Source organism: Netta rufina, assembly GCF_964035555.1.
Source record: "Netta rufina genome assembly, chromosome: 3".
NCBI classification, from domain to species: domain Eukaryota; kingdom Metazoa; phylum Chordata; class Aves; order Anseriformes; family Anatidae; genus Netta; species Netta rufina.
This window is the reverse complement of record NC_140125.1, coordinates 13,694,405-13,712,767: the sequence shown is the minus strand read 5'-3', so window position 1 is coordinate 13,712,767 and position 18,363 is coordinate 13,694,405. Positions and strand designations below refer to the sequence as shown.

The 18,363-nt window shown below is 46.4% G+C and overlaps 1 protein-coding gene across 1 annotated transcript in view; it reads left to right on the top strand.

Moving 5' to 3' along the window:
• Positions 1–16,692, top strand: part of SHLD1 (shieldin complex subunit 1) — a 34,262-nt gene extending 17,570 nt beyond the window's left edge. Inside the window, exon 3 of the mRNA XM_084285340.1 lies at positions 15,642–16,692. Within this exon, the coding sequence (XP_084141466.1) occupies positions 15,642–16,150 (509 nt within the window). The 3' untranslated portion in view covers positions 16,151–16,692. The remainder of the gene's footprint in view (positions 1–15,641) is intronic.
• Positions 16,693–18,363: the final 1,671 nt, after the last annotated feature.

Here is an 18,363-nt window from a genome sequence, read left to right as displayed (position 1 = left end):
AGATTTAGTCTGAATCTTTCAAGCTCCTTGAAACCCTGCCAGGCAGTAGCTGGGCCCTCCCTTCACCTCTCAAATAGACCTCCCTAGCTTTTCTCAGCCAGCAAGGTGCTGGCTTGCTGCAGGAATCTGCTTCTCTCCCTTGACTATTGCATGAGACAGTAAGCGAGCTTCACGCCTGCTCTGAAAGCTCTTATATTGGGTAATGCGTCTGGGGTTTTCCTTCTGTAAGGTGCTGTTTGATGATAACTTGAAAACAGGTTGGTTGTGCTCCTCTCGGAGGAGCAAACGTGTTCCTTTGGATTTCACTTCTGGACACAATAGTGTCCCTGATGGCTCTTGCTTTAGAGTTACACTCCCTGTGCATTAGCTCCGGTATTGTTTCCACCTGTGATAAAAGAGCAAGCACCGGAGCAGAAAGCAGAGCCCATCATCTTCAGGGACCAGACAAGCACTTGAACTTGGGTGAGCAGTGCAGGAACTCTACTTGGACAGCTTGCCAAAGGTGTGTTACCTGCCAGGCTTTCTCTCTGTGCCTTTCAGAAATGCTGTGAGAGTAATTGCTGTAGGGATCATAAAGTGTGTGTGTGGTTGGGATTCTGAATGCATTAACACAATATTCCAGATGCTCACCTGTCTAGAACACGTTACTTGGAGTCTGGTTGTTCTGGAGAAACGCACCTGGAAGGGCATTTTGGGTTTGCCTCTGCTTTCAGCAAGCCTCGGCTCCGGGAGTAAGGCTGTGACAGTGCAAGGAACCAAAATGGGAAAGGAGATGGTGTGCTGAGGAGCACCCTTGGTTTCTGCTGCTTCTCAAGGTTGGACTATAACTGTGGATCTGGGTGCTGTTCGGTCCTGCTGGGTATGTTGTTACCATTACTGTGTGCTATTGCAGAAAATAACTCATTAGGCAGGAGCCAAACTCTTCATGGACCTTAAATGGTATCTAGAACCACAGCTGTTTGCCAATAACTCAGTAAAACGTGAGTATAATGGTCTCTGCCTCTTCTTGCTGCTGTTAACAAATTAGAGAAGAGGTTGATATCTTCAGTTCTGCATCAGTTACGGCATCATCTGTATGACTATGTTGATTTAAATCCTTACTTTGTCCTTTTTTATAATACTTTGCACAAAACTATCTTTGTTGCCCTCTGGGAGCGTTTGCAGGAACATCTCTGGTTTCACTAACGTTCATGTGAATTATTCCCTGAAGCTCAGTGTAATCTGTGAAAAATATCGCTGTCCCAAATGGGCATTGGTGCACGTTAAGTCCTGCTTAAAGGCAAAAAAAACCCACAACACCCTAAGACAAAGGAGATGCAGTAAACCATCTGTCGTACGTTAGCTGCACCTTGATGCAAAGAGCACTCTGGGGGCTGGGGGCCATGCCGTGCACGCACAGGAGAGCGTGGAAGCAAATGCTGGTGGCTTCATTTTGCACAGTGTCTTAGTCTGTGGATGCCTCCCCAAATCCTATATCCCAGTACCCATTGGAGAAGACTTGATGTGGATGATGTAGTCGTTCTGTGGATGAATTTGGATAAGTCAAACCTGCTGAGATTTTCTATCGATGCTCCAGGCAGGGAGGTGTGGGTATAGGTGCTTGGGGGAGAGCTGGAGCCTTGCCTCGGAGATTTCTCTGCTTTTATGGAGACTCTGCTTGCAATTCTGCTTTTTTCCTTTGTAGTCAAATCTTGGGTTGAGTACGGCAAGCGTCTTGGCTGGGGGGGGAGCAGTGTCAAAGCCAGGCAGACAACCCTGAGCCACTCCAGAGGTCCATGGTAAAACGGGTGCTGGTGAGGGCTGGCAGGCTGCCTGCCTCCCAGCCTTGCCCTAGGTGAAATGCAGCACAAAGAATGCACCGAGAGGAGGAACATCTCGGCACAGTCAAGGTCAGAGTGGTGGCAAAACCAAGGGGAAGAAAAGGCTCTGCCAGACAGCGTGAGCACGACAGCGAGCCAGCTTCTTGGATTGCAGCTAAGTAGCTCGTGGTGAGGCAGGTGATCCCAGGAGGGCGTTTGGGGCGCTGCTCTGGAGGCTCCAATTTGCAGCTCCAACACCTTGAGCTGTGCCCTGATTTTATGCTGGCCTCTGCCTCTCCTCACCTTCTCGGCTGCAGCTCTTCAGCCTGCGGTCTGTTCTGCTGGTGCCTCTGATTCACACTCGTTGCACGATGACACTGCACTCTCCTCCTCTCCCCTGCTGCCCCAGAGCACGTGGAGAGTTGGGTATCGGTGCCGCAGCCTGCAGGGGTCTTGGGAAGCAGCCTTGGAAAAGTTGCTGTGCAGATGCTGGCGTCTTGCTAAGCGCTTTTTCCAAGTCTGTGGGTTTACAGCAGCATATTGCTACCTGGCTGCTCTGCTCTTTGGGTAACATTGCAGAATGAAACAGCACAATAGCTGGGAGACAGCATTTTAATGAAATACCTCTTAGCTTGTTTCCAGTTAAAATTAAAACCCAAAACTTTAAAAATATTCTTTCATATTTGCTCAGTAATCTGCTCATCTGTTCTTTAATCTTTGTAATATTTAAAAAAAAAGGTGAATGTGGTCTTTTTTTTTTTCTTTTAAAGGAAATTAAATTGTTTTCAGCTTGGGAGCTTCCATTCAGCTCGGTCTGCAGCCTCCCCCTCCAGCATCACAAGATCCTGATACGGGGCTGTAATTGAGTTTTGCATTCTGGCTGAGCAGAGTTCATCTCAAAACCTGAAATCTAGGCGAAAAAATAATTTGTGCAGATGGCCTTCATAAAACAAAGGCAGATTAAATCTGGAGCTGTCACAGGATTGCTCTTACAGATGCATCTGCTGCAAAATAATTACCTCCTGAGCCCAGTAAGTTAATCAGCCTCTTTTGTTTGTGTCTGCAGCGAAAAACAATTAAAAGCTCAACTCCTATTTTTTTAGGTAAACTTACAGGTTCTCTGATTGTTAGGGGTAATTAAATTTGTTTTGCTGTGTATCACGGTCCAAAGCGTTCCTGTTGGCCAGCGAGCTGTCTGTAATATAATTTACCTGCAGCCAGGATGTGATTTCTTTTCAATCACCTTTTTTACCTTGGGCTGTTTTTTGGCTAAAGAGTACAAAATCCTTTTGTCTCCCTTCATGTAAATTACGTTTAGAAAGCTCAGGGCTTCTGTCGAAACACACGGACTGCTGTTATTTGCATGCATTTCCAGTTTTATTTGAATGCATGGTCTGGGACAGGACGGGAAGTCCTGTAAGGGGAAGTGCATTGAGCTGGGCAAGGCTTTCTCTTTGAGAGGAGAAATAAGTGATATTTAATTTCTCTTGCGTTTTCTTGTGGTTTGGCTATTCCCTGCCCTTCAACACCCTTCTCACTCCACAGTGTGTTTTGCAAAGCCCATCGGTAGGGCTCAGGACCTCCCTGTGGTTTACTGGGGGGTAAATCCCCCCTCTCCTTGCTGAAATGACTTGTGCAGGGTGGCTGCTGGTGGACCTGGAGGGAGAGCACCGCTTCCCTCGTGGTTCAGAGCAGCAGAGCCGGCTTCCTCCCCGGGTCACAGATGCCATGGAGGGCACGAATGGATGTTGTGGTGAGCCTGCTTTCTGCCCCAAAAGTCTCCTTGAAGCATGCACCAAGACCTTTTAAACTCACCCTGTATTGCGTGGCTGCGATGTTGCAGTTGTGCTTAAAAAAGACCAGGATCACACCCCATGGTTAACCCTGTGTGCCTTGGTCAGGATGGCTTCACCGTTACCTTTTTGTGCTCTGTTTGGGCCTTTGTGTTGGCATTCGGTCACAGGTGCTGCTGTCACTGAAACGTACCATTATTTATCTCCACCTCTGGATTCTTTCAGGTCTGTGTGACAGCAGGCTGACTTCTTTTTTATTGCAAAGAATGAGCATCAGTTCCTGCGAGGGGGGCACTGAGGGCACACCAGAGCCTTTGTGCAGACAGACAGGTACTTGTTTTATTTTAATTCTCAGTGACCTTCATCATATCCTGATTCAATTGCCCACTCAAGGACTCCAGCCTTTTCCAGGCCTTGAACACATTAAACGTTGTTCCAGCTACAGGAAGCTTTAGATGTACCTGCTGGTGTTTTAAAAGACCCAATTAACCTTCAGCAGTGAATGTGACCAAGAGGAACTGGAACCATGTGCAAGGGGAAAGTAGGTTTGTAGAGAAGAAGAAAAGGGTTGTTAGGGCTATGATCTTACAGTTTCTAAAACTTTGGAGCTGAGGACCCTGTAGAAATCAATTTTATTTTCTGACAGTTGTTCCTTATTTAGTTCTGTTAATGGGAAATGCACCTGCTCACCTTGTTTGTACATTAATAAGGTCCACATCCAAGTCATTTTTGGATATGAGCATCTTCTGGCATGCTTCCTCCTTGTAGCTACACCTCCTTTAAGGGATGGAAGCATCCATACACTGTGGAAATGCCCTCCTGCATGGGGGCACCCAGGCTATGGGGATGGCTTATGAGAAAATCACTGAGAAAATGAGTTTAAGGGAGCAGGTTGTCAAGGTAGCAGAATGCAAATTTGTTGGTTACATCCTTAGTCTCCTCCAGTTGCCCACACTTGCTCTAAAACAAGCATTAGGTAGCCTTTGAAGACCAGTTTCAAAACTTGAGTTGAAAATGTTTGCTGAAAGCTTTTGTCTCAGAATTCCCTGCTTTGTTTATAAATAAAACAGATGTATTTACTGCAATTACAGAACCCAATCTGTTTGAATTATGCTTTATTTGGGGCATTTAAAACACGATTCTTAAGCTGATCATAAATGTTGGGGGTAAAAATTTATCTGACCATACAGATCTGTGATTTTCTTTTAGTTTTTATCTGGACTGTTAAATCCCACCCCACCAACAAATCTCCAGTAAGAACCGGGAGCCTTTAGCTTACATTAGAACACAACTGTCAGAAAACAGTTCCAGCCTAGATTAAAAAAACAACAACAACAAAAAAAAACTGATAAACTTGCAATTTTATTAAAAAAAAATGAATCTACCTTCACTGTTAAGGATCTGCTTTATATCATACGTGTCATACATATTCAATTTTATCATTTGATAGAAATATTCATTTAAACAAAAAAAAAGAGAACAACTTAGAGCAAGACCATCATATTGAAGGAATTTGTTCTTTCTAAACCAATCTCTATCACTTATCCAAGGACAATCTGTTTTGGGATTCCTGGTGCAGAAAGCTGGTCGTATGCCCAGATCTCAGGGTTGTTCTTACTCTGCGCGTTGTCTTTAGGAACAGCATCTTTATGCATTTAACACCTGCACTGCAGCCGCTGGTTGCCTGGACTCAAAAACACTCAGGAGAGCTGCTTTTATGTGTTGATTGCCTGTTTGTTCAGCTTTACTCATGTTTATTTTAATCAATTCTATTTTTTTTTTTTTTTATCTTTTCTCCCCTCTGATACACTTTCGGAGGGAGGAATTGTTGCATGTGGAGACTCGAGTCCTCATTTAGATGACAGAAGAGCATTAGGAATTACCGAATGCCCCAGTAAGGTTGGTTTAAAGTGACATTTGAAATGACAAAACAGGCAATTTGGAGATTTGGACCAATACACCACAAATTCTGAACTCCCTGGTGTTTCCCTTTATCTTGTCTGTTTCTGCAATCCTTTGAGCCCATGTTCGGAGAAGAAATTCTAAGCAAACACGGTCATAGTTCATTTTTTTTCCTACCTTGTTACTTGTATGATTCTTTTGAATAAAGTAGCTATTTTCAGCTAAGCAAGCCCATGGTCCGAGGTGAGTGAAAAATGTTATCTTTATTAAAGGATAAAATGAATTATCCTGCCTTGCTTTGGCTTATCTGTCCTTTTATTCATGTTGTTTTGCAGGAATTAATTTCTTGTTCACAGGTAATTGTGTCAATATTTTTTAACTACATGCAGTAACGCAAGATGTTAACGTGCCTGGACACCCTTTGTGTTGCTTACACATCGGTGTTGTAAGCATGGTGGAAAAAAATCAGCGTGTGGTTGCAGTAACTATCAGTAACCACAGTTCGTCAGTAGTTGAAGGTGTTACTGAGGAGCTGTTCAAGCAAGTGGTAACACACAGCATCAGGCTCTTGCCTCGGTGCTCCCTGTACTGTGGGAAATGTGGGTTTCCCCCCTTTTTCTTTCTTTTTAAACAAGACCTGGGGTCTCTCTGACTTTCGTAGTTTACATAGAATTGTGTCCGGGAGTAATGGAGGTGAAATACTTGGTTTGGGGCAGAATTGGGAGAGGTGAGTGCTCCCGGCTAAGGAATTCACTTAAAAAGCAGGTCTGCTAGGCTGGGGAGCCAGCTAAAGGGATGCAAACGTACCTGAAGCCATGGAAAGCTTTTATGGTTTGGTCTTAGAGGGCAAAGCTGAGTTGGAGCAGGGAAATGCCAAGCCTTCCTCATGGCTGGCTGGTAAGAAAATAGTTGAGTTAACTGCTGTAGTTTTTTGTTAAGTGACTTCTTTCCCTTTCTTCCTTTTTAAAGTCATACTGTTTTTAAAGACTTTCTCCCTTGTGCACTGTCCCTCTGTTTTTTCAACCCATTCAGAGCCTCGTGGATGCCCACAGCTACGACACTGCCTGAGAGGTGAGGTCTGACAGGTGAGGGCAGCTCATTAAGGGCCCGAAGATTCACTCCTGATGTATTTCTTATGTGATAACCACTTCCAATTTCGGGTTTCAGGTGCTCGGCTTTGCAGCAGCACAGCAATTCCTGCAGAAAGCCGACTGATTAAATGGCAAAACGCTTCTGTTCAAAACCTCATTTTCTATCGAGCTGCTGCTGATGGAAGAGCTTTTCAGTGATTCCCCAAGCGCCATGCAGATAATTAAGAAGAAGCCCTTGTGGTTCTTAAGCCTCCAGCATTTGTGAATGGTCTGTAAATGTGCCCATCATTCCAGGCCAACAGTCTCTTTGCTCATTACTTGCTTTCCTGTAATATTGCAGGAGAACTAGATGGCTCCAATGTTTATTCAGTGTACTTTCAAACTGGCGAGCCAAAATGCCCCAGACTAGTGATGAACAAATACCTCCAAGTTATTAAACTTGTATATCTTGCTTGCTTTTCATTGTACTCTGAAATTGCATTTTCTGTCTCTTGAAAATTTCCTTGATGACTGCTTGATCTATCTGATTCTCTGCTTTCTTCGATATGAGGATGTTTCATTTATTAGCCTGTGGAAAGCTCATAGATGGAGATGGTTATCTTGCTTCCATACTGACAAAACCTTCTGTTCTTGTTTTCGAGTGGTCTTTTTTTTTTTTTTTTTGAATAATTTTTGATCAATATGTGATGCACAAACTTTCTCTGGCAAGGGAAGAAAAACCAGCCCTGAGCTGTGTGGTTCCACATCCCACCTGGCCGGGCTGGGGAGAGGACAGAGCTGTAGCTCTGCTCTTTCATTGCCAAGGTGCTCTGGGGCTCGCTTCGTCTGTACATAGCCTTCTCCATGCACACAGCTACATCAGGCCTGTGGAGAGGCTGGGAAAATGCCTCCCTCTACATTCAAACCTTCACCAAAATTTGAGTAGATTCCTTTGACTTTGTATGTGCAATTTGCCTGCTTTTTAAGATGATTTCTTTGTGCTTTTTTTCTACGTTTGCTTTTAAAAGAAGGGCTTTGCCTGACTTACACCGTATTTTCAGGACCATAACAAAGAGAAGAAACATGGTTTTAAAACTCATCTTACTGTAAGTAGCTTCAGGAAACCTACACCTCTGCCATGTTCCTCTGTTCTTAGTGAAAATCAGTCCTGACAGGAGGCAGAGAACTTTGACCTGAGGAGAGGCAGACTGCACATGCAGTCTGTTTCTTTCACACCTAGAGAGAATTACTCTATTTCTTTCACACCTAGAGAGAATAAGTCCGTCTGTAAACAACTCTTTTGCTATGCCCACATGAACTCGTTTGGCCTTAGGCAAAGACTAAAGGTGAGGACTTCAAATCTGAGAGCCCAAAGGCTGTTTTTCTGCTGTACGGTGGTCTGCTGCTGTAGTTAGTAGTGTTGAAGTTGAGATGGCATAACCGTGTTCAAAACAGCCGAGGTCTCTCTGGTTTCTTTTACATTTGTATCATCTGTGTGCTCAGCACTTCTGACAATCAATCCATGGATTTGGGATCTGAACCGAAATAAGTTGGCAGAAAGCTGAACAAACGGTTAAAAAAAAGGTTGGGGGGATACTCTTACATTCAAGTTGGGCTTTGCCTTCATCTGCCTTATTTGACTCAGTTTTCAATTGCCACTGTTCCTTAAAGGTCTTTCTGTTTCCCACAGCACCAATTTCTCAGGTGCCCTGTGGTACCTGGGCATCATTTCTGTGTCAGGATTCAGGCCTCCAGGTCTAAGGCCTCCCGTGAAGATGGGTAATGGTAGCATTATATGATAATCCATCTCTTACTCTCAAAAATATGCACAAATAGGATAATTTTAACCACATTTTAAGAGCAACGATTGAAAATATCTTGCTCTGCGGTATTGTTTTGGTCTAAAAACTGCGTTTTTGGATATAAAAAATGGATTCTCGAGTAGCTTATGTCCAGAGCTGTGTGTAGCAGGTTGGAAGCAGAGCTGAAACGTGTGAATCTCTGCAATGTGAATGATGTGTGTGGTTGTGGGTGCTAGCGTTGTAATGAACTGGACTTCGAAGTGTTAGAATGACACAGGAAGGCACTGTACCCAGAACAATTTCCACCCCTGTCTCCTTTTCCAAGTTCACACGGTTTGTAAATAAGGCAAACTTGCTGAATTTTTATAACGATGCGGTCTTCTCTTCTGTCCTTCTCACTGAAGACACACCATAGTGATAGGTTCTCCCTCTTCTATTTTATCTGTGTGAACAGTATTGTATTCTCGTTTTTTTTTTTTTTTTTTTTTTTTTTTTTTTCTAGGCAAACTGTCACGCATATCACTTGGCAATGAGATGCAGAGGGTAGATTTTTATTTCCAGTGATGTTGAAACTTGAGCTATTGATCGCCAGCGAGAGCCGTCTGCTTGTTCCTCTTCTTGCCAACGGCATCAGCTGAGCGTTGTTGGCTCCTCTCGAGTGCTGAGAACGTGTGACTGTGAATGAAAGACGAAGAATTTAATATATCAGGGAGGGATATTGCTTTGGGTTTTGTTTTTAATTCTTAGAGCTGCAGTGATACTGCATTACTCAGTCAGACTTGTACTCTGGAGTTGCTTCCTGTCATTGGCAGTGGCCATTGCTGAATATTTCAGGATTAGAGGTAGTTTTCCTCTCTTCATTTCATCCCCATCCTCCAAAATGGGAGTCTGCAATATACAATATGCTGCCCGTTGGGCCCCATTCTTGCCTCTAGCAGAGGATTTGCTAAAGCCCCAAAGAATGGGATTTAATAATTCTGCCAGAATTTTTTTTTGCTGGACTTGCCTATGATCATCCAGATAAATATTCAACTTCTCTTTTAATCTAAGCTCTCAGCTTCATCAGTTCTGCATGGCAACATCTAGAGAGTACATGTAAGTGCACTATCTTCCCTTTATTATTTTCCTCATCTTTTACCTTGGAACTGTGAAAAATGTTGTCTTTGATGCGTCCTTTTTTTGTCTCTGTGAGACATCTCCTCGGATGACTCAGGTTCCCCAGGGACTTGCTCACCTCTCAGCCAAGGAGGTGGGTGGGCACAGCAAATCTCTCTCCTGATTCTGGAGTTGGCTAGCTGGTAACTAAACCCAGGGGCTGAATAAAAATCCCTTCCCTCTCAGTTAATTAGGGTTTTTTGAAAAATTCTTATGTCAGAAAGCGAACAGTTCATGAAGGGCTTCTAGAGTCAGCTGGAAAAAGAGAAGAGACGAGACCAGAATTTATAATCTTTAGGCAGGAAAAAAAATAAATACGAAGGGAAACAACTCCATTCGCTTTAGCTGTGTGATGTGAGTAAGTGAGAAAGCTCCTTCAGGAACCATAAAGCTCAAACGCCAGTTTTCCTTCATAAAATTCTTTTCAAATCTTAAGCAATGAAAATCAGACAAGCAGAATTTTTCTCACTGGTTTCAAGCACCACACATGTTCTTTTATTCTGAAGCAGAATGAGCTTAAAGGAAAATGTGGTCTGAGGTTAAATTATGGCCTTTTACGTAGAAAAGAATGACACTGCAGGTTGCTGATTTTTAATTTTTTATTTTTTTAAAGGAAAGTATATTTGTAATAAAAGTTTTCTGCCTCCAGAGCAGGCGGAGGTTTGGTTTGGGGATGCTCCTATTGCATCTTCTCTGACAAAGACCCTAAGCCTGTTGGGATGCTTTGCTGTGGTTCAGGAGAGGCTGGCTAGCACGGCACTGCTGTGTCTGCCTGCGAGCACGCTTTGAAACGCCTAATTGGAAACTAAGCAATTAGCTTAAGACGCCTTGTCAGAGTTTCTTCTTGGAAATCGGTGCCATTAGTGTTCCGTAGACAAGGTGAGTCGGGCTGTCATTTCCCGAGACTGTGTACGTAATAGGAAAGCAGCAGAGAGCTGCAGTTCAAATGAAGCCCCTCAAAGCCCTCATCTGCTGGATAATGACTTTAATTGACAGTTAATTTTTTCAGCTACATAAATGTGCTTCTTACTGTTTCTGTTCCAGAGAAGGTGGCTGTTAGGAGTAGTCTTTAACCTTACGAAGCTGTTCTTCATTGCACTTTGAGGCAAGTAGGATGTTTCAGGCTTCTTGTTTTGTTTTTTTACTAGCTACAGAATCATGGAAATTAAACCCCTCTAAGTATCTCACATGAAAAGCTCTTAACTTTGCGATTTCTATTTGTAGAATGGTGATGAGCTCCGAGGCAGGAGCTTGCCGCGTGAAAAGAAAAGCTGAGACACCCCAGCCATGCTGCTGCCCATTTCTTCGGTGAGACCTGTGGTTGTTGCACTGAGACGTGTTCCTGTGTGCTCTTACACATCAAGCAGCCTCTTCGCAGGCAGCTGCATCCGATGCCTGGTGCTCTGGGGCCTAGCTGAGGATAAACACACGAGGATCTTAGCAGGGCACAGCCGTACATGGAGGTATTTGTGGTGCTGCCATGGCTTCTGCCTGTGCCCACTGCCCTGCACCGTGGGGCTTGGTTGCTTAGGAACAGGTTGGTGAGATGACAGCAGTGCCCATCTCTTGGCCTTCAGAAAATAAGGGCTGTTAATTTGCAGCCATTTGTATTGTAGCTGACCAGCTCCGTGTTTATTAAATCCAGCGTGTTTAACTAGCACATCCTCCAGAAGACTTCATTTACCTGGGTTTTTCCAGCTGCCTTCAGAGCACAGCGCAACAGGCATCAACCCGCGAGCTCTCGGAGCAGGGCAGAGCTTAATACCAAGTGTGACATTTGGCAGAGTGTCTAGGGGGATGAGCTACGTCTGCTTATTGCGTTTCAAAAGCGCTTTACTATTTGCCAGGCTTTTTGTTTTTCTTGAATGTAAGGTTCCTAGGGGAGCTGGGCAGAAAGGTTGATGCTTCCCCAGAATAGCTGCTTACGTCTTACCCCACGCGAATTCCAACCCCTCCAACTTTTCACTCCACAAGCAGGTAGGAGAAAAAGGCAGGGAGCCTGACTCAGTACCGGGCTGTATCTGCTGCCGTTCCTCCATCGCTGCCTTTACTCCGTACCCCAAATTCCTCCAGCCTCTGCTTTCCCTTCGTGCTGCCCATCGCCTACCCTCCCACGCTCACCTCCTCCAGGTCTGCTCAGCGTTTGTGCAGCTCCTGGGCAGCTCCTCAACACCGTGTGCCTCTCCCCTGGGCTGGTGGACGAGCAAAATCGCTGCTTGGGTAAAGCAGAGTCTCAAAGGTAATTGCCTTCTGAGCTATAGCCTGCTGCCTGTTGTGGCGTGAGAAGGCTGCTTTGTGTCATCGGGGAGGCAGCAAGGTAGCAGGGCTTATTATATTCTTGTTTTCACTTTCAGTTCACAACTTAAATACCCACAAGGAGCACATTTTCTCGGCTTAAAACAGCCTTTTTGAATTATAATGTCATCGAAAATTCCATTTCGCCTTGGCTTTAAGTGCTGGAAGGCTTCCCAAGCAAGGAAGCAAGTAGAAAACAGCTGTTTTCTGCAAGGCAGAGAAACTGTAAACCCCACCATCATTATTCAGCGCTGTACACAAAAGGCTTAGGATCTGGCAGGTGGTAGGTGTTTGTACGGCACCTAATAGCAAGGACCTAGGCTTGGTAGTAATTTTTCTTCTTCCAGATGCTCTTCCAGTTTAAATGTCAGTAATGGAAATGATACAAAATACGGTGCGGATAGATTCCAGTTCACATAAAGGGATGCAGTCAGCTCACGTATGGGTGTTTAGCTGTTGTAATCGATGGAGCTTTTGTTGATGCAGGTAAGGTGTGATCCCAAGATGTCTGGCTTCGCAGTGCATGTGTGATAACCAACTCTGGCGTGTGATAACCAACGAGCCAGGGTGTTGTGTGAGGCTGGGGAATAATGAGCTCCTGCTACATCCTCCCCAAAGTTTCTTCTTTCTTCCCAGAGCAGGGTGGAATGTTTTTTTTTTTTTTTTGGTTTGTTTTTTAATGGATACAATCAACCAAAGCAACTGGCAACTCGTGTCCCTCTCGTGTGACTCATCCCTGCCCGTGGACGCAGGGACTGCATCAGCTGGAGCTGCAGCAGGTCTCGGTGGGGAGAAGACTCACGTGAGGAGAAGGAGCATGCAAAGGGACAACGACCAGGGCAAGTGGGGCATCCTGGGCAAGAAATAGCTGATTTGGGGACTGCCACAGGAGGGCTGCAAAGTCTTCTGTCTCCCTCTTTGGGAGCATCGATTAGCTTGCCACGGTGATGAGCCAGGAGGGAGGGTGCTCAGCCCTGTCTGCTCCCAGGGAGACTTGGACAAGTATTGGTGACTTCTGGGTCGGTGCCACCCACAGAAGGAGTTTGTCTCTCCTCCAACCCTCTCCTCTCCTGTGTTTTTCCTTTCCATTGTTGCGTTGCCCCTTTCTGTAGTAATTGTTGTTCATGGAGGTTTGTTCAAACAACCCAATGTTGATCATCTCTTCTGGCCTTCAGAGTAGACAGGGTGGCTCTAGAAGAAACCAGACGTGTTTTCTCAGTACCGTCTCATAGCTGAGCACCTAAATAATCCCTAACTCTGCTTTACAATCCTGTCACAGACCTTACAATGCAGGGATTTGCTCTGGCATCATCTCATCAACGTCTGGTTGAACCTCAGTCACCACTGTGAACCCAAGGGTGATTTGTGTCATTAATTTAGTTCTGTTCAAAGAAATGATCCGTGCCTCCCAGTACCCTAGTTTTCTTGGCACTTTTTTAGGGTGGCACAGCAGAGGCCAGGCAGAGATGTTCAGCCCTTGTTCCAGCTTAGCCCCAGCACGTGGCTGATCACACTGCTGGAAGGGGTCAAGGGCTTTTGAACTTCTGGAGGAAAACAAACCAAACCTCAGCCCCAGCAGCACAACAATCCTCTCCATTTGGAGATGAGGCTTGCTGCTTTTGTTGGACATGGCTGCTCTGGTCCCATATAACCCCTGAGAGCACCAGGGCGCTTCTGGGGTCGATATGGGCTTGGAGTTCACTTTGGTGGGTCGATATGGGCTTTGGTGGGCTTGAGCTACATTTTGTGAGCAGCTGTGCCAGGGCTGAGTCATCCCAGAGCTCTGGAGCAAACAATCCCGACCCTGAAACGAGTGCTGTAATTGCCCTTTTCATCACACTGCTGCTGCCACACACTCTGGTTTAGCTCTCGTACTCACAGCTACACAATAAATCCCCCAGACCTCAGAATAGGACGGGCCTTTGTGCACGGGGCAGGAGGGGAACCCACACGCTCAGGGTCCCCAGGAGGCTGTCACACCAGTGGAAGTGGCCCAGGTCCAAACCAGGATCTGGCTGTGTGCTTCGGGCGGCAGGGTTATGCGCGTGTGCCAGATGGAGGCGTTAAAATTTCATCAGCAGCTTTATAAACACAAAGAATATCCCGTTATTGGCCCCCAGGTCTCGTGCTAATAAGCTGCAAATGCTGGTCTTCAATTAGCGGGGAGTGGGGGCGCAAATGGAACAATACACGGCCCTAGTGATGATTATCCATCATGTGAGAGTGAAATCAAGACATGAGTAATTACTTGTTTGGGGTTTTCATTTTTTTTTTCATTTTTTTTAATACCTGCTTGGTAATAGAAATGAGTAAAAACTGCTAAAAATAATTGGGGCCAGGTTCTCTGGTGGTGAAACTCCATTAATTTCTGCACGTGTTGGGTCAAGCCAACACAGAGGCGCGTGACAGCTGTGCTGTAAAGCTCTCCATGGAAGGATAAATGGTCTGTGAAGGACATTTTTCCTGCTGAGAGCTGGCCAGGGAGGTGCAAGCTTTGAAGCAACCCTGCTGTGTGTTATCGGGGAATCCTGGCTTTCCTGTAGGGTTGAGGGTACCCTCAAGAACGGGCATCATGACATGCTCCTGTGCTGTACGTGTGTCCCAGGTGAGAAGCTCTTTCTGGACCCTGCAGCTTGATGGGGTTAGTTCTGGGAGCTCTGCTTCGAAGCCTTCTCGTCTCGCTTTAAGAAGGCTTTGATGGGAAAAATAGACACATGTAAACTTAAACCAGTAAATGAAAGAAAACTCACCTCGTAATATAATTGGGTGCCTTCTTGCTAGTTGGCAAGAAGGTTCCTCGTGTTTTACAGAACGAGGAGAGGCCGAGCTGCCTGCCAATGCTCCGCGTCCTGCTTATGCAACTTGCAGGTGACAGCTCTGCAACCTCTGGCTGAGCCCTGGAAAATTTTCCTGCCGGTGACTCAGGTGCTTGGCACACGGGCTGGCGAGGCGGGCTGGGAGATGAGGTTGCAGTCAGAGGGGCTCCCTGGGTACCAGAGCCTGATTCCAGGTCCCTTTTTGTACCTCCTTTTTGTAGGAGAAGATGTCTGTGGCCTGCTGCTCACCCTGCTTGTGCCTTTGTCAAGTGTCTTGGTGCTGCTGGTGCGTTAATTGGGCCCCCTTCATTACACTGGAGCAAAACAGAATCAGAGCAAAGGAGAAAGGCTGAGCAAGTCCTTGGCTCTTAGATGAAGATTTCCTGTAAAAATCCCTGCAGGATGTGGGGGGAGTGGTGCAGTGCAGCTGGGCAGTGAAAGTGGGGCTCTATGGGGCAGCACGAGGTTCCCTCTTGCAGGCCCCCTCCCCAAACCCCGTGCACTCGCCTTAACGATGCCGACTCGGAGGCTTTCGGTCTGGCTAAAAAACCAGGGGACAAGCCTGCACGTTGTGCTGCAGCAATGAAATTGAGGACTGCGGAAAGGGAAGGAGTGGACCGACTGGTGGAGGAAGGAAAGAGAAACGGGCAGAACTGTTTCAGCTGCAAACTGGGCTTTAAGTGTAGGTCGGCTGCTGGCTCCGGCAGCAGCAGATAGCAATTTCCACCTCTTTTTGGAAGTGTGAGTGAGAGGAGCCTGGAGGCGTGTACCGTGGAGTAGATTCAGTCACTGCAGAGGGACAAAACTGGGACACCTGTGAGATGCCCAAATACAAGATTAATCTCTGTGAATCTGTGCTGCGAGCCTCGCTGGCAGAACAGCGCGCTTAAAGCAGCGCTCGCTCCTGCACGGAGCTTGTTTGCCAGACTGCAGTGAGGGGGGACAAAAAAAGATTTTGCTACAGGGATGACCTGGTGACTAATGAGTTTCATTGATCTTGTGCTTGCAGGAGAAAGCAATCCACCCTCTGCAGTTCCTGCTGGAGGCTCTGAGAAGGGAAATGTGAGATGTTATCCAGAAGCTGGGCTGTGTGAGCACACCGAACTGAACGATGCTTCTCTCTCAAGTACGTATGAACATGAAAATACAGAAGATGCAAGCATCAGGAAATCTCTCGATGGCTTCTACGAAACGTATTGCAAAAACGGGCCAGGCAGAGCTGATCCCACCTGTGAGGCTGCGTCGCGATGCCTATCACAGAAGGTTTCGGAGCTCGCAGACCGGGGCGGGAGCAAATACGCACTGCGGTGCCTGCAGATGGCCCAGGTGGTCCTGAACAGAGACGGATGTAAGATCTTTCCAAACTACCCCACTACGGCTTGTTTTTCGAAGCCAGCTGAGGGAGAAGCCGTGTTGGAGGATACTAAGAGAACACCTGGACTCTCAGACGATGTCCTGCAGCTCCTCCTGAAACAGACCCGGACAGAACACAGCCCCGACGTGCTGCATGAGAAGTGATCAAGATGCTGCTTTGTTTGTCACCAGAGCTTGGCTTTTTACTGAGAAGGGGGGTAGCATCTGCATCTGGAGGATCAGACAGGAGCATTTCTACCTACCAGGCTTCTAAACTGGCCTAAACTTCTAAACTAATCTCCCTGCCCCAGCTGAACAGCAGCCCAGCTGAAATTCAGCCCCTGCACAGGCGTGGAAGGACGTCCACGTGCTGCTAAGTGTAACTGAAAAAGAGGAAATACAGCTACAGAGTAGGTTAGGTTATTTTTTTACAGGAGGGGATAAAAAAAAAGCAAAGCTTTATCGCCTTAGAGATTTTTCTAACACTTCAGATGCACCAGCTGAGCAGAGTGGCTTTTTTTTCCCCCTATCTGTATGAGCTGGTTTAAGAGCAACCCGAAATAGATCCGTAAGCAGGGGCTCTGCAGACGTGTTCGTAAGGAAGCTGCAGAAGCGATGCCAGCTGTGCTGGTGTCTGCCTGCTGCGAGATGCAGAGTATCCAGGAGAAGCAGCAATCACACCTCAGCACGCCCAAGTCCGTGGGTCACTCGGCTGTTCCTGTAGGGCTCTCTCCCTGCCCACGAGCCCCTGCTGCTTTCTGCTGCCACGGGGTGTGACCCTCGAGCTTTCACAGAGGGGAAACCACTGTGCAGTGCTCGAGAGCACTCTGTTATCTTTTTAGACCTTGAGATTCCTTTCCTGGTGGCTGATGGATGAGGGCAAACGTTCTGTATGATGTCTGAACCACAGGGGAGGTTCCTGTCCTTTAGGGCTCAGCCAGCACTCCTTGGTTGCAGCAGAGATTTGCTGCTTCCAACGCTTTCTGCTGCTGCTCATACCCAGAGCTTGCTTGCTCTGATTTTAGTTGGCAAGATCATCTCTGGCTGCAGCAAGAGCTGGCCCAGCGTGCTGGTTTCCCAGCTGGGCTTGCGGTGACTCCGTGGCTTGCCCTGCACGAAGAGGTGACTTGAAGGACTAATTCCCAGCAGTTGGTTTTCATCAGCGCCATCAGGGGAGTTTACAGAGCTCCGGGCGTGATGCATCGCTACGGATTTGGCAGGCCTCATTCTTTGCTTTGTGCTCGTGGAAACGGGGATGAATCCCAAGGAGAAGAACCACGTGAAGGGTGTGGGTCTGGGCTCCCTTGCTGGAGGGTGCTGCTGGCACACAGCCCCCTCTGCTCAGCACGTGGGAGCCCTTTGAAGCGGTCGGTCAGGAGCAAGCAGAGTTTCTGCTGCCTCTGGGGACTGGTTACCAGTGATTAAAGCCACGCTTCACCATCTGCAGTTATTCATGTAAATGCTCTGTTCTTGAAGGATGTCTCAGGCTCCAAAAGAGACTTACATGGGAGAAGATAGTTTTATAGTAGTCTTTGTTGGGGTGCCCAAGCCTGCTGCCTTGATGTAGCTTTTGCTTTGCTTCTCAGCTTGTTTGGAGAGCTTGCAGAGCAAAGAACTGTAAAAATTTTGTCTTCTCAAGACCATTATTGTTAGGTTTTCATTAAAATCTGGAATAAAATTACTGTGTTTTATGACTTTTTTTGGTTTTAGGTGCTTAAAGAAGCAGAGCTGAATTTGCTAGGGAAAGCAGGCTGCAAAATCCCATTGATTTTTAATGGTAATGATGCAAGATAAATGTTTAGGGGAGTCTGACAGTCTTGCTAGACACCTAATTGTGGCGTTAGGAGCCTAAACACATCTCAGTTTAGAATACCTGGTCATTAATTCTGTGCAGCCGATGTCTCCATTTCTGGAGAAACAACGCGAGGAGGTGTTTCACTGGGATCTTACAGTTCAATCCCTTTTATTAAGTTAAATAAGACTGCTGCTCAGAGAATAACACCCATTGCTTCTTTTCTGACTCGCTGCTAATTAATTTTTTACCAACCTGTGCTGGAACCTGCTGCATGTATTTCTGAGCCTGCCGAAAGCCAAGCAGTTGGCATTACTCATTGCCTCGATAAACATCTCAGTGCCTTCAAGACGTGGGGAGCTGAATGCATCCCTCCCCTTTCTCCCCTTTGCCAGGTGCTCTGAGCAGGATTCACTTGAGAGAAGCACGGTCCTGACGGGCATTTATGGGGCTGCCTGGAAGAGACTGTGATAATAAATATCAGAGCTGCTAAGTAATAGCAGAGGGGGCTTAACTTAAGTCTACGTTTCAATTTCTTGAGCTGATTTGCAGTTATAACTAAGGTGTCGAATGGAATTAACTTCGC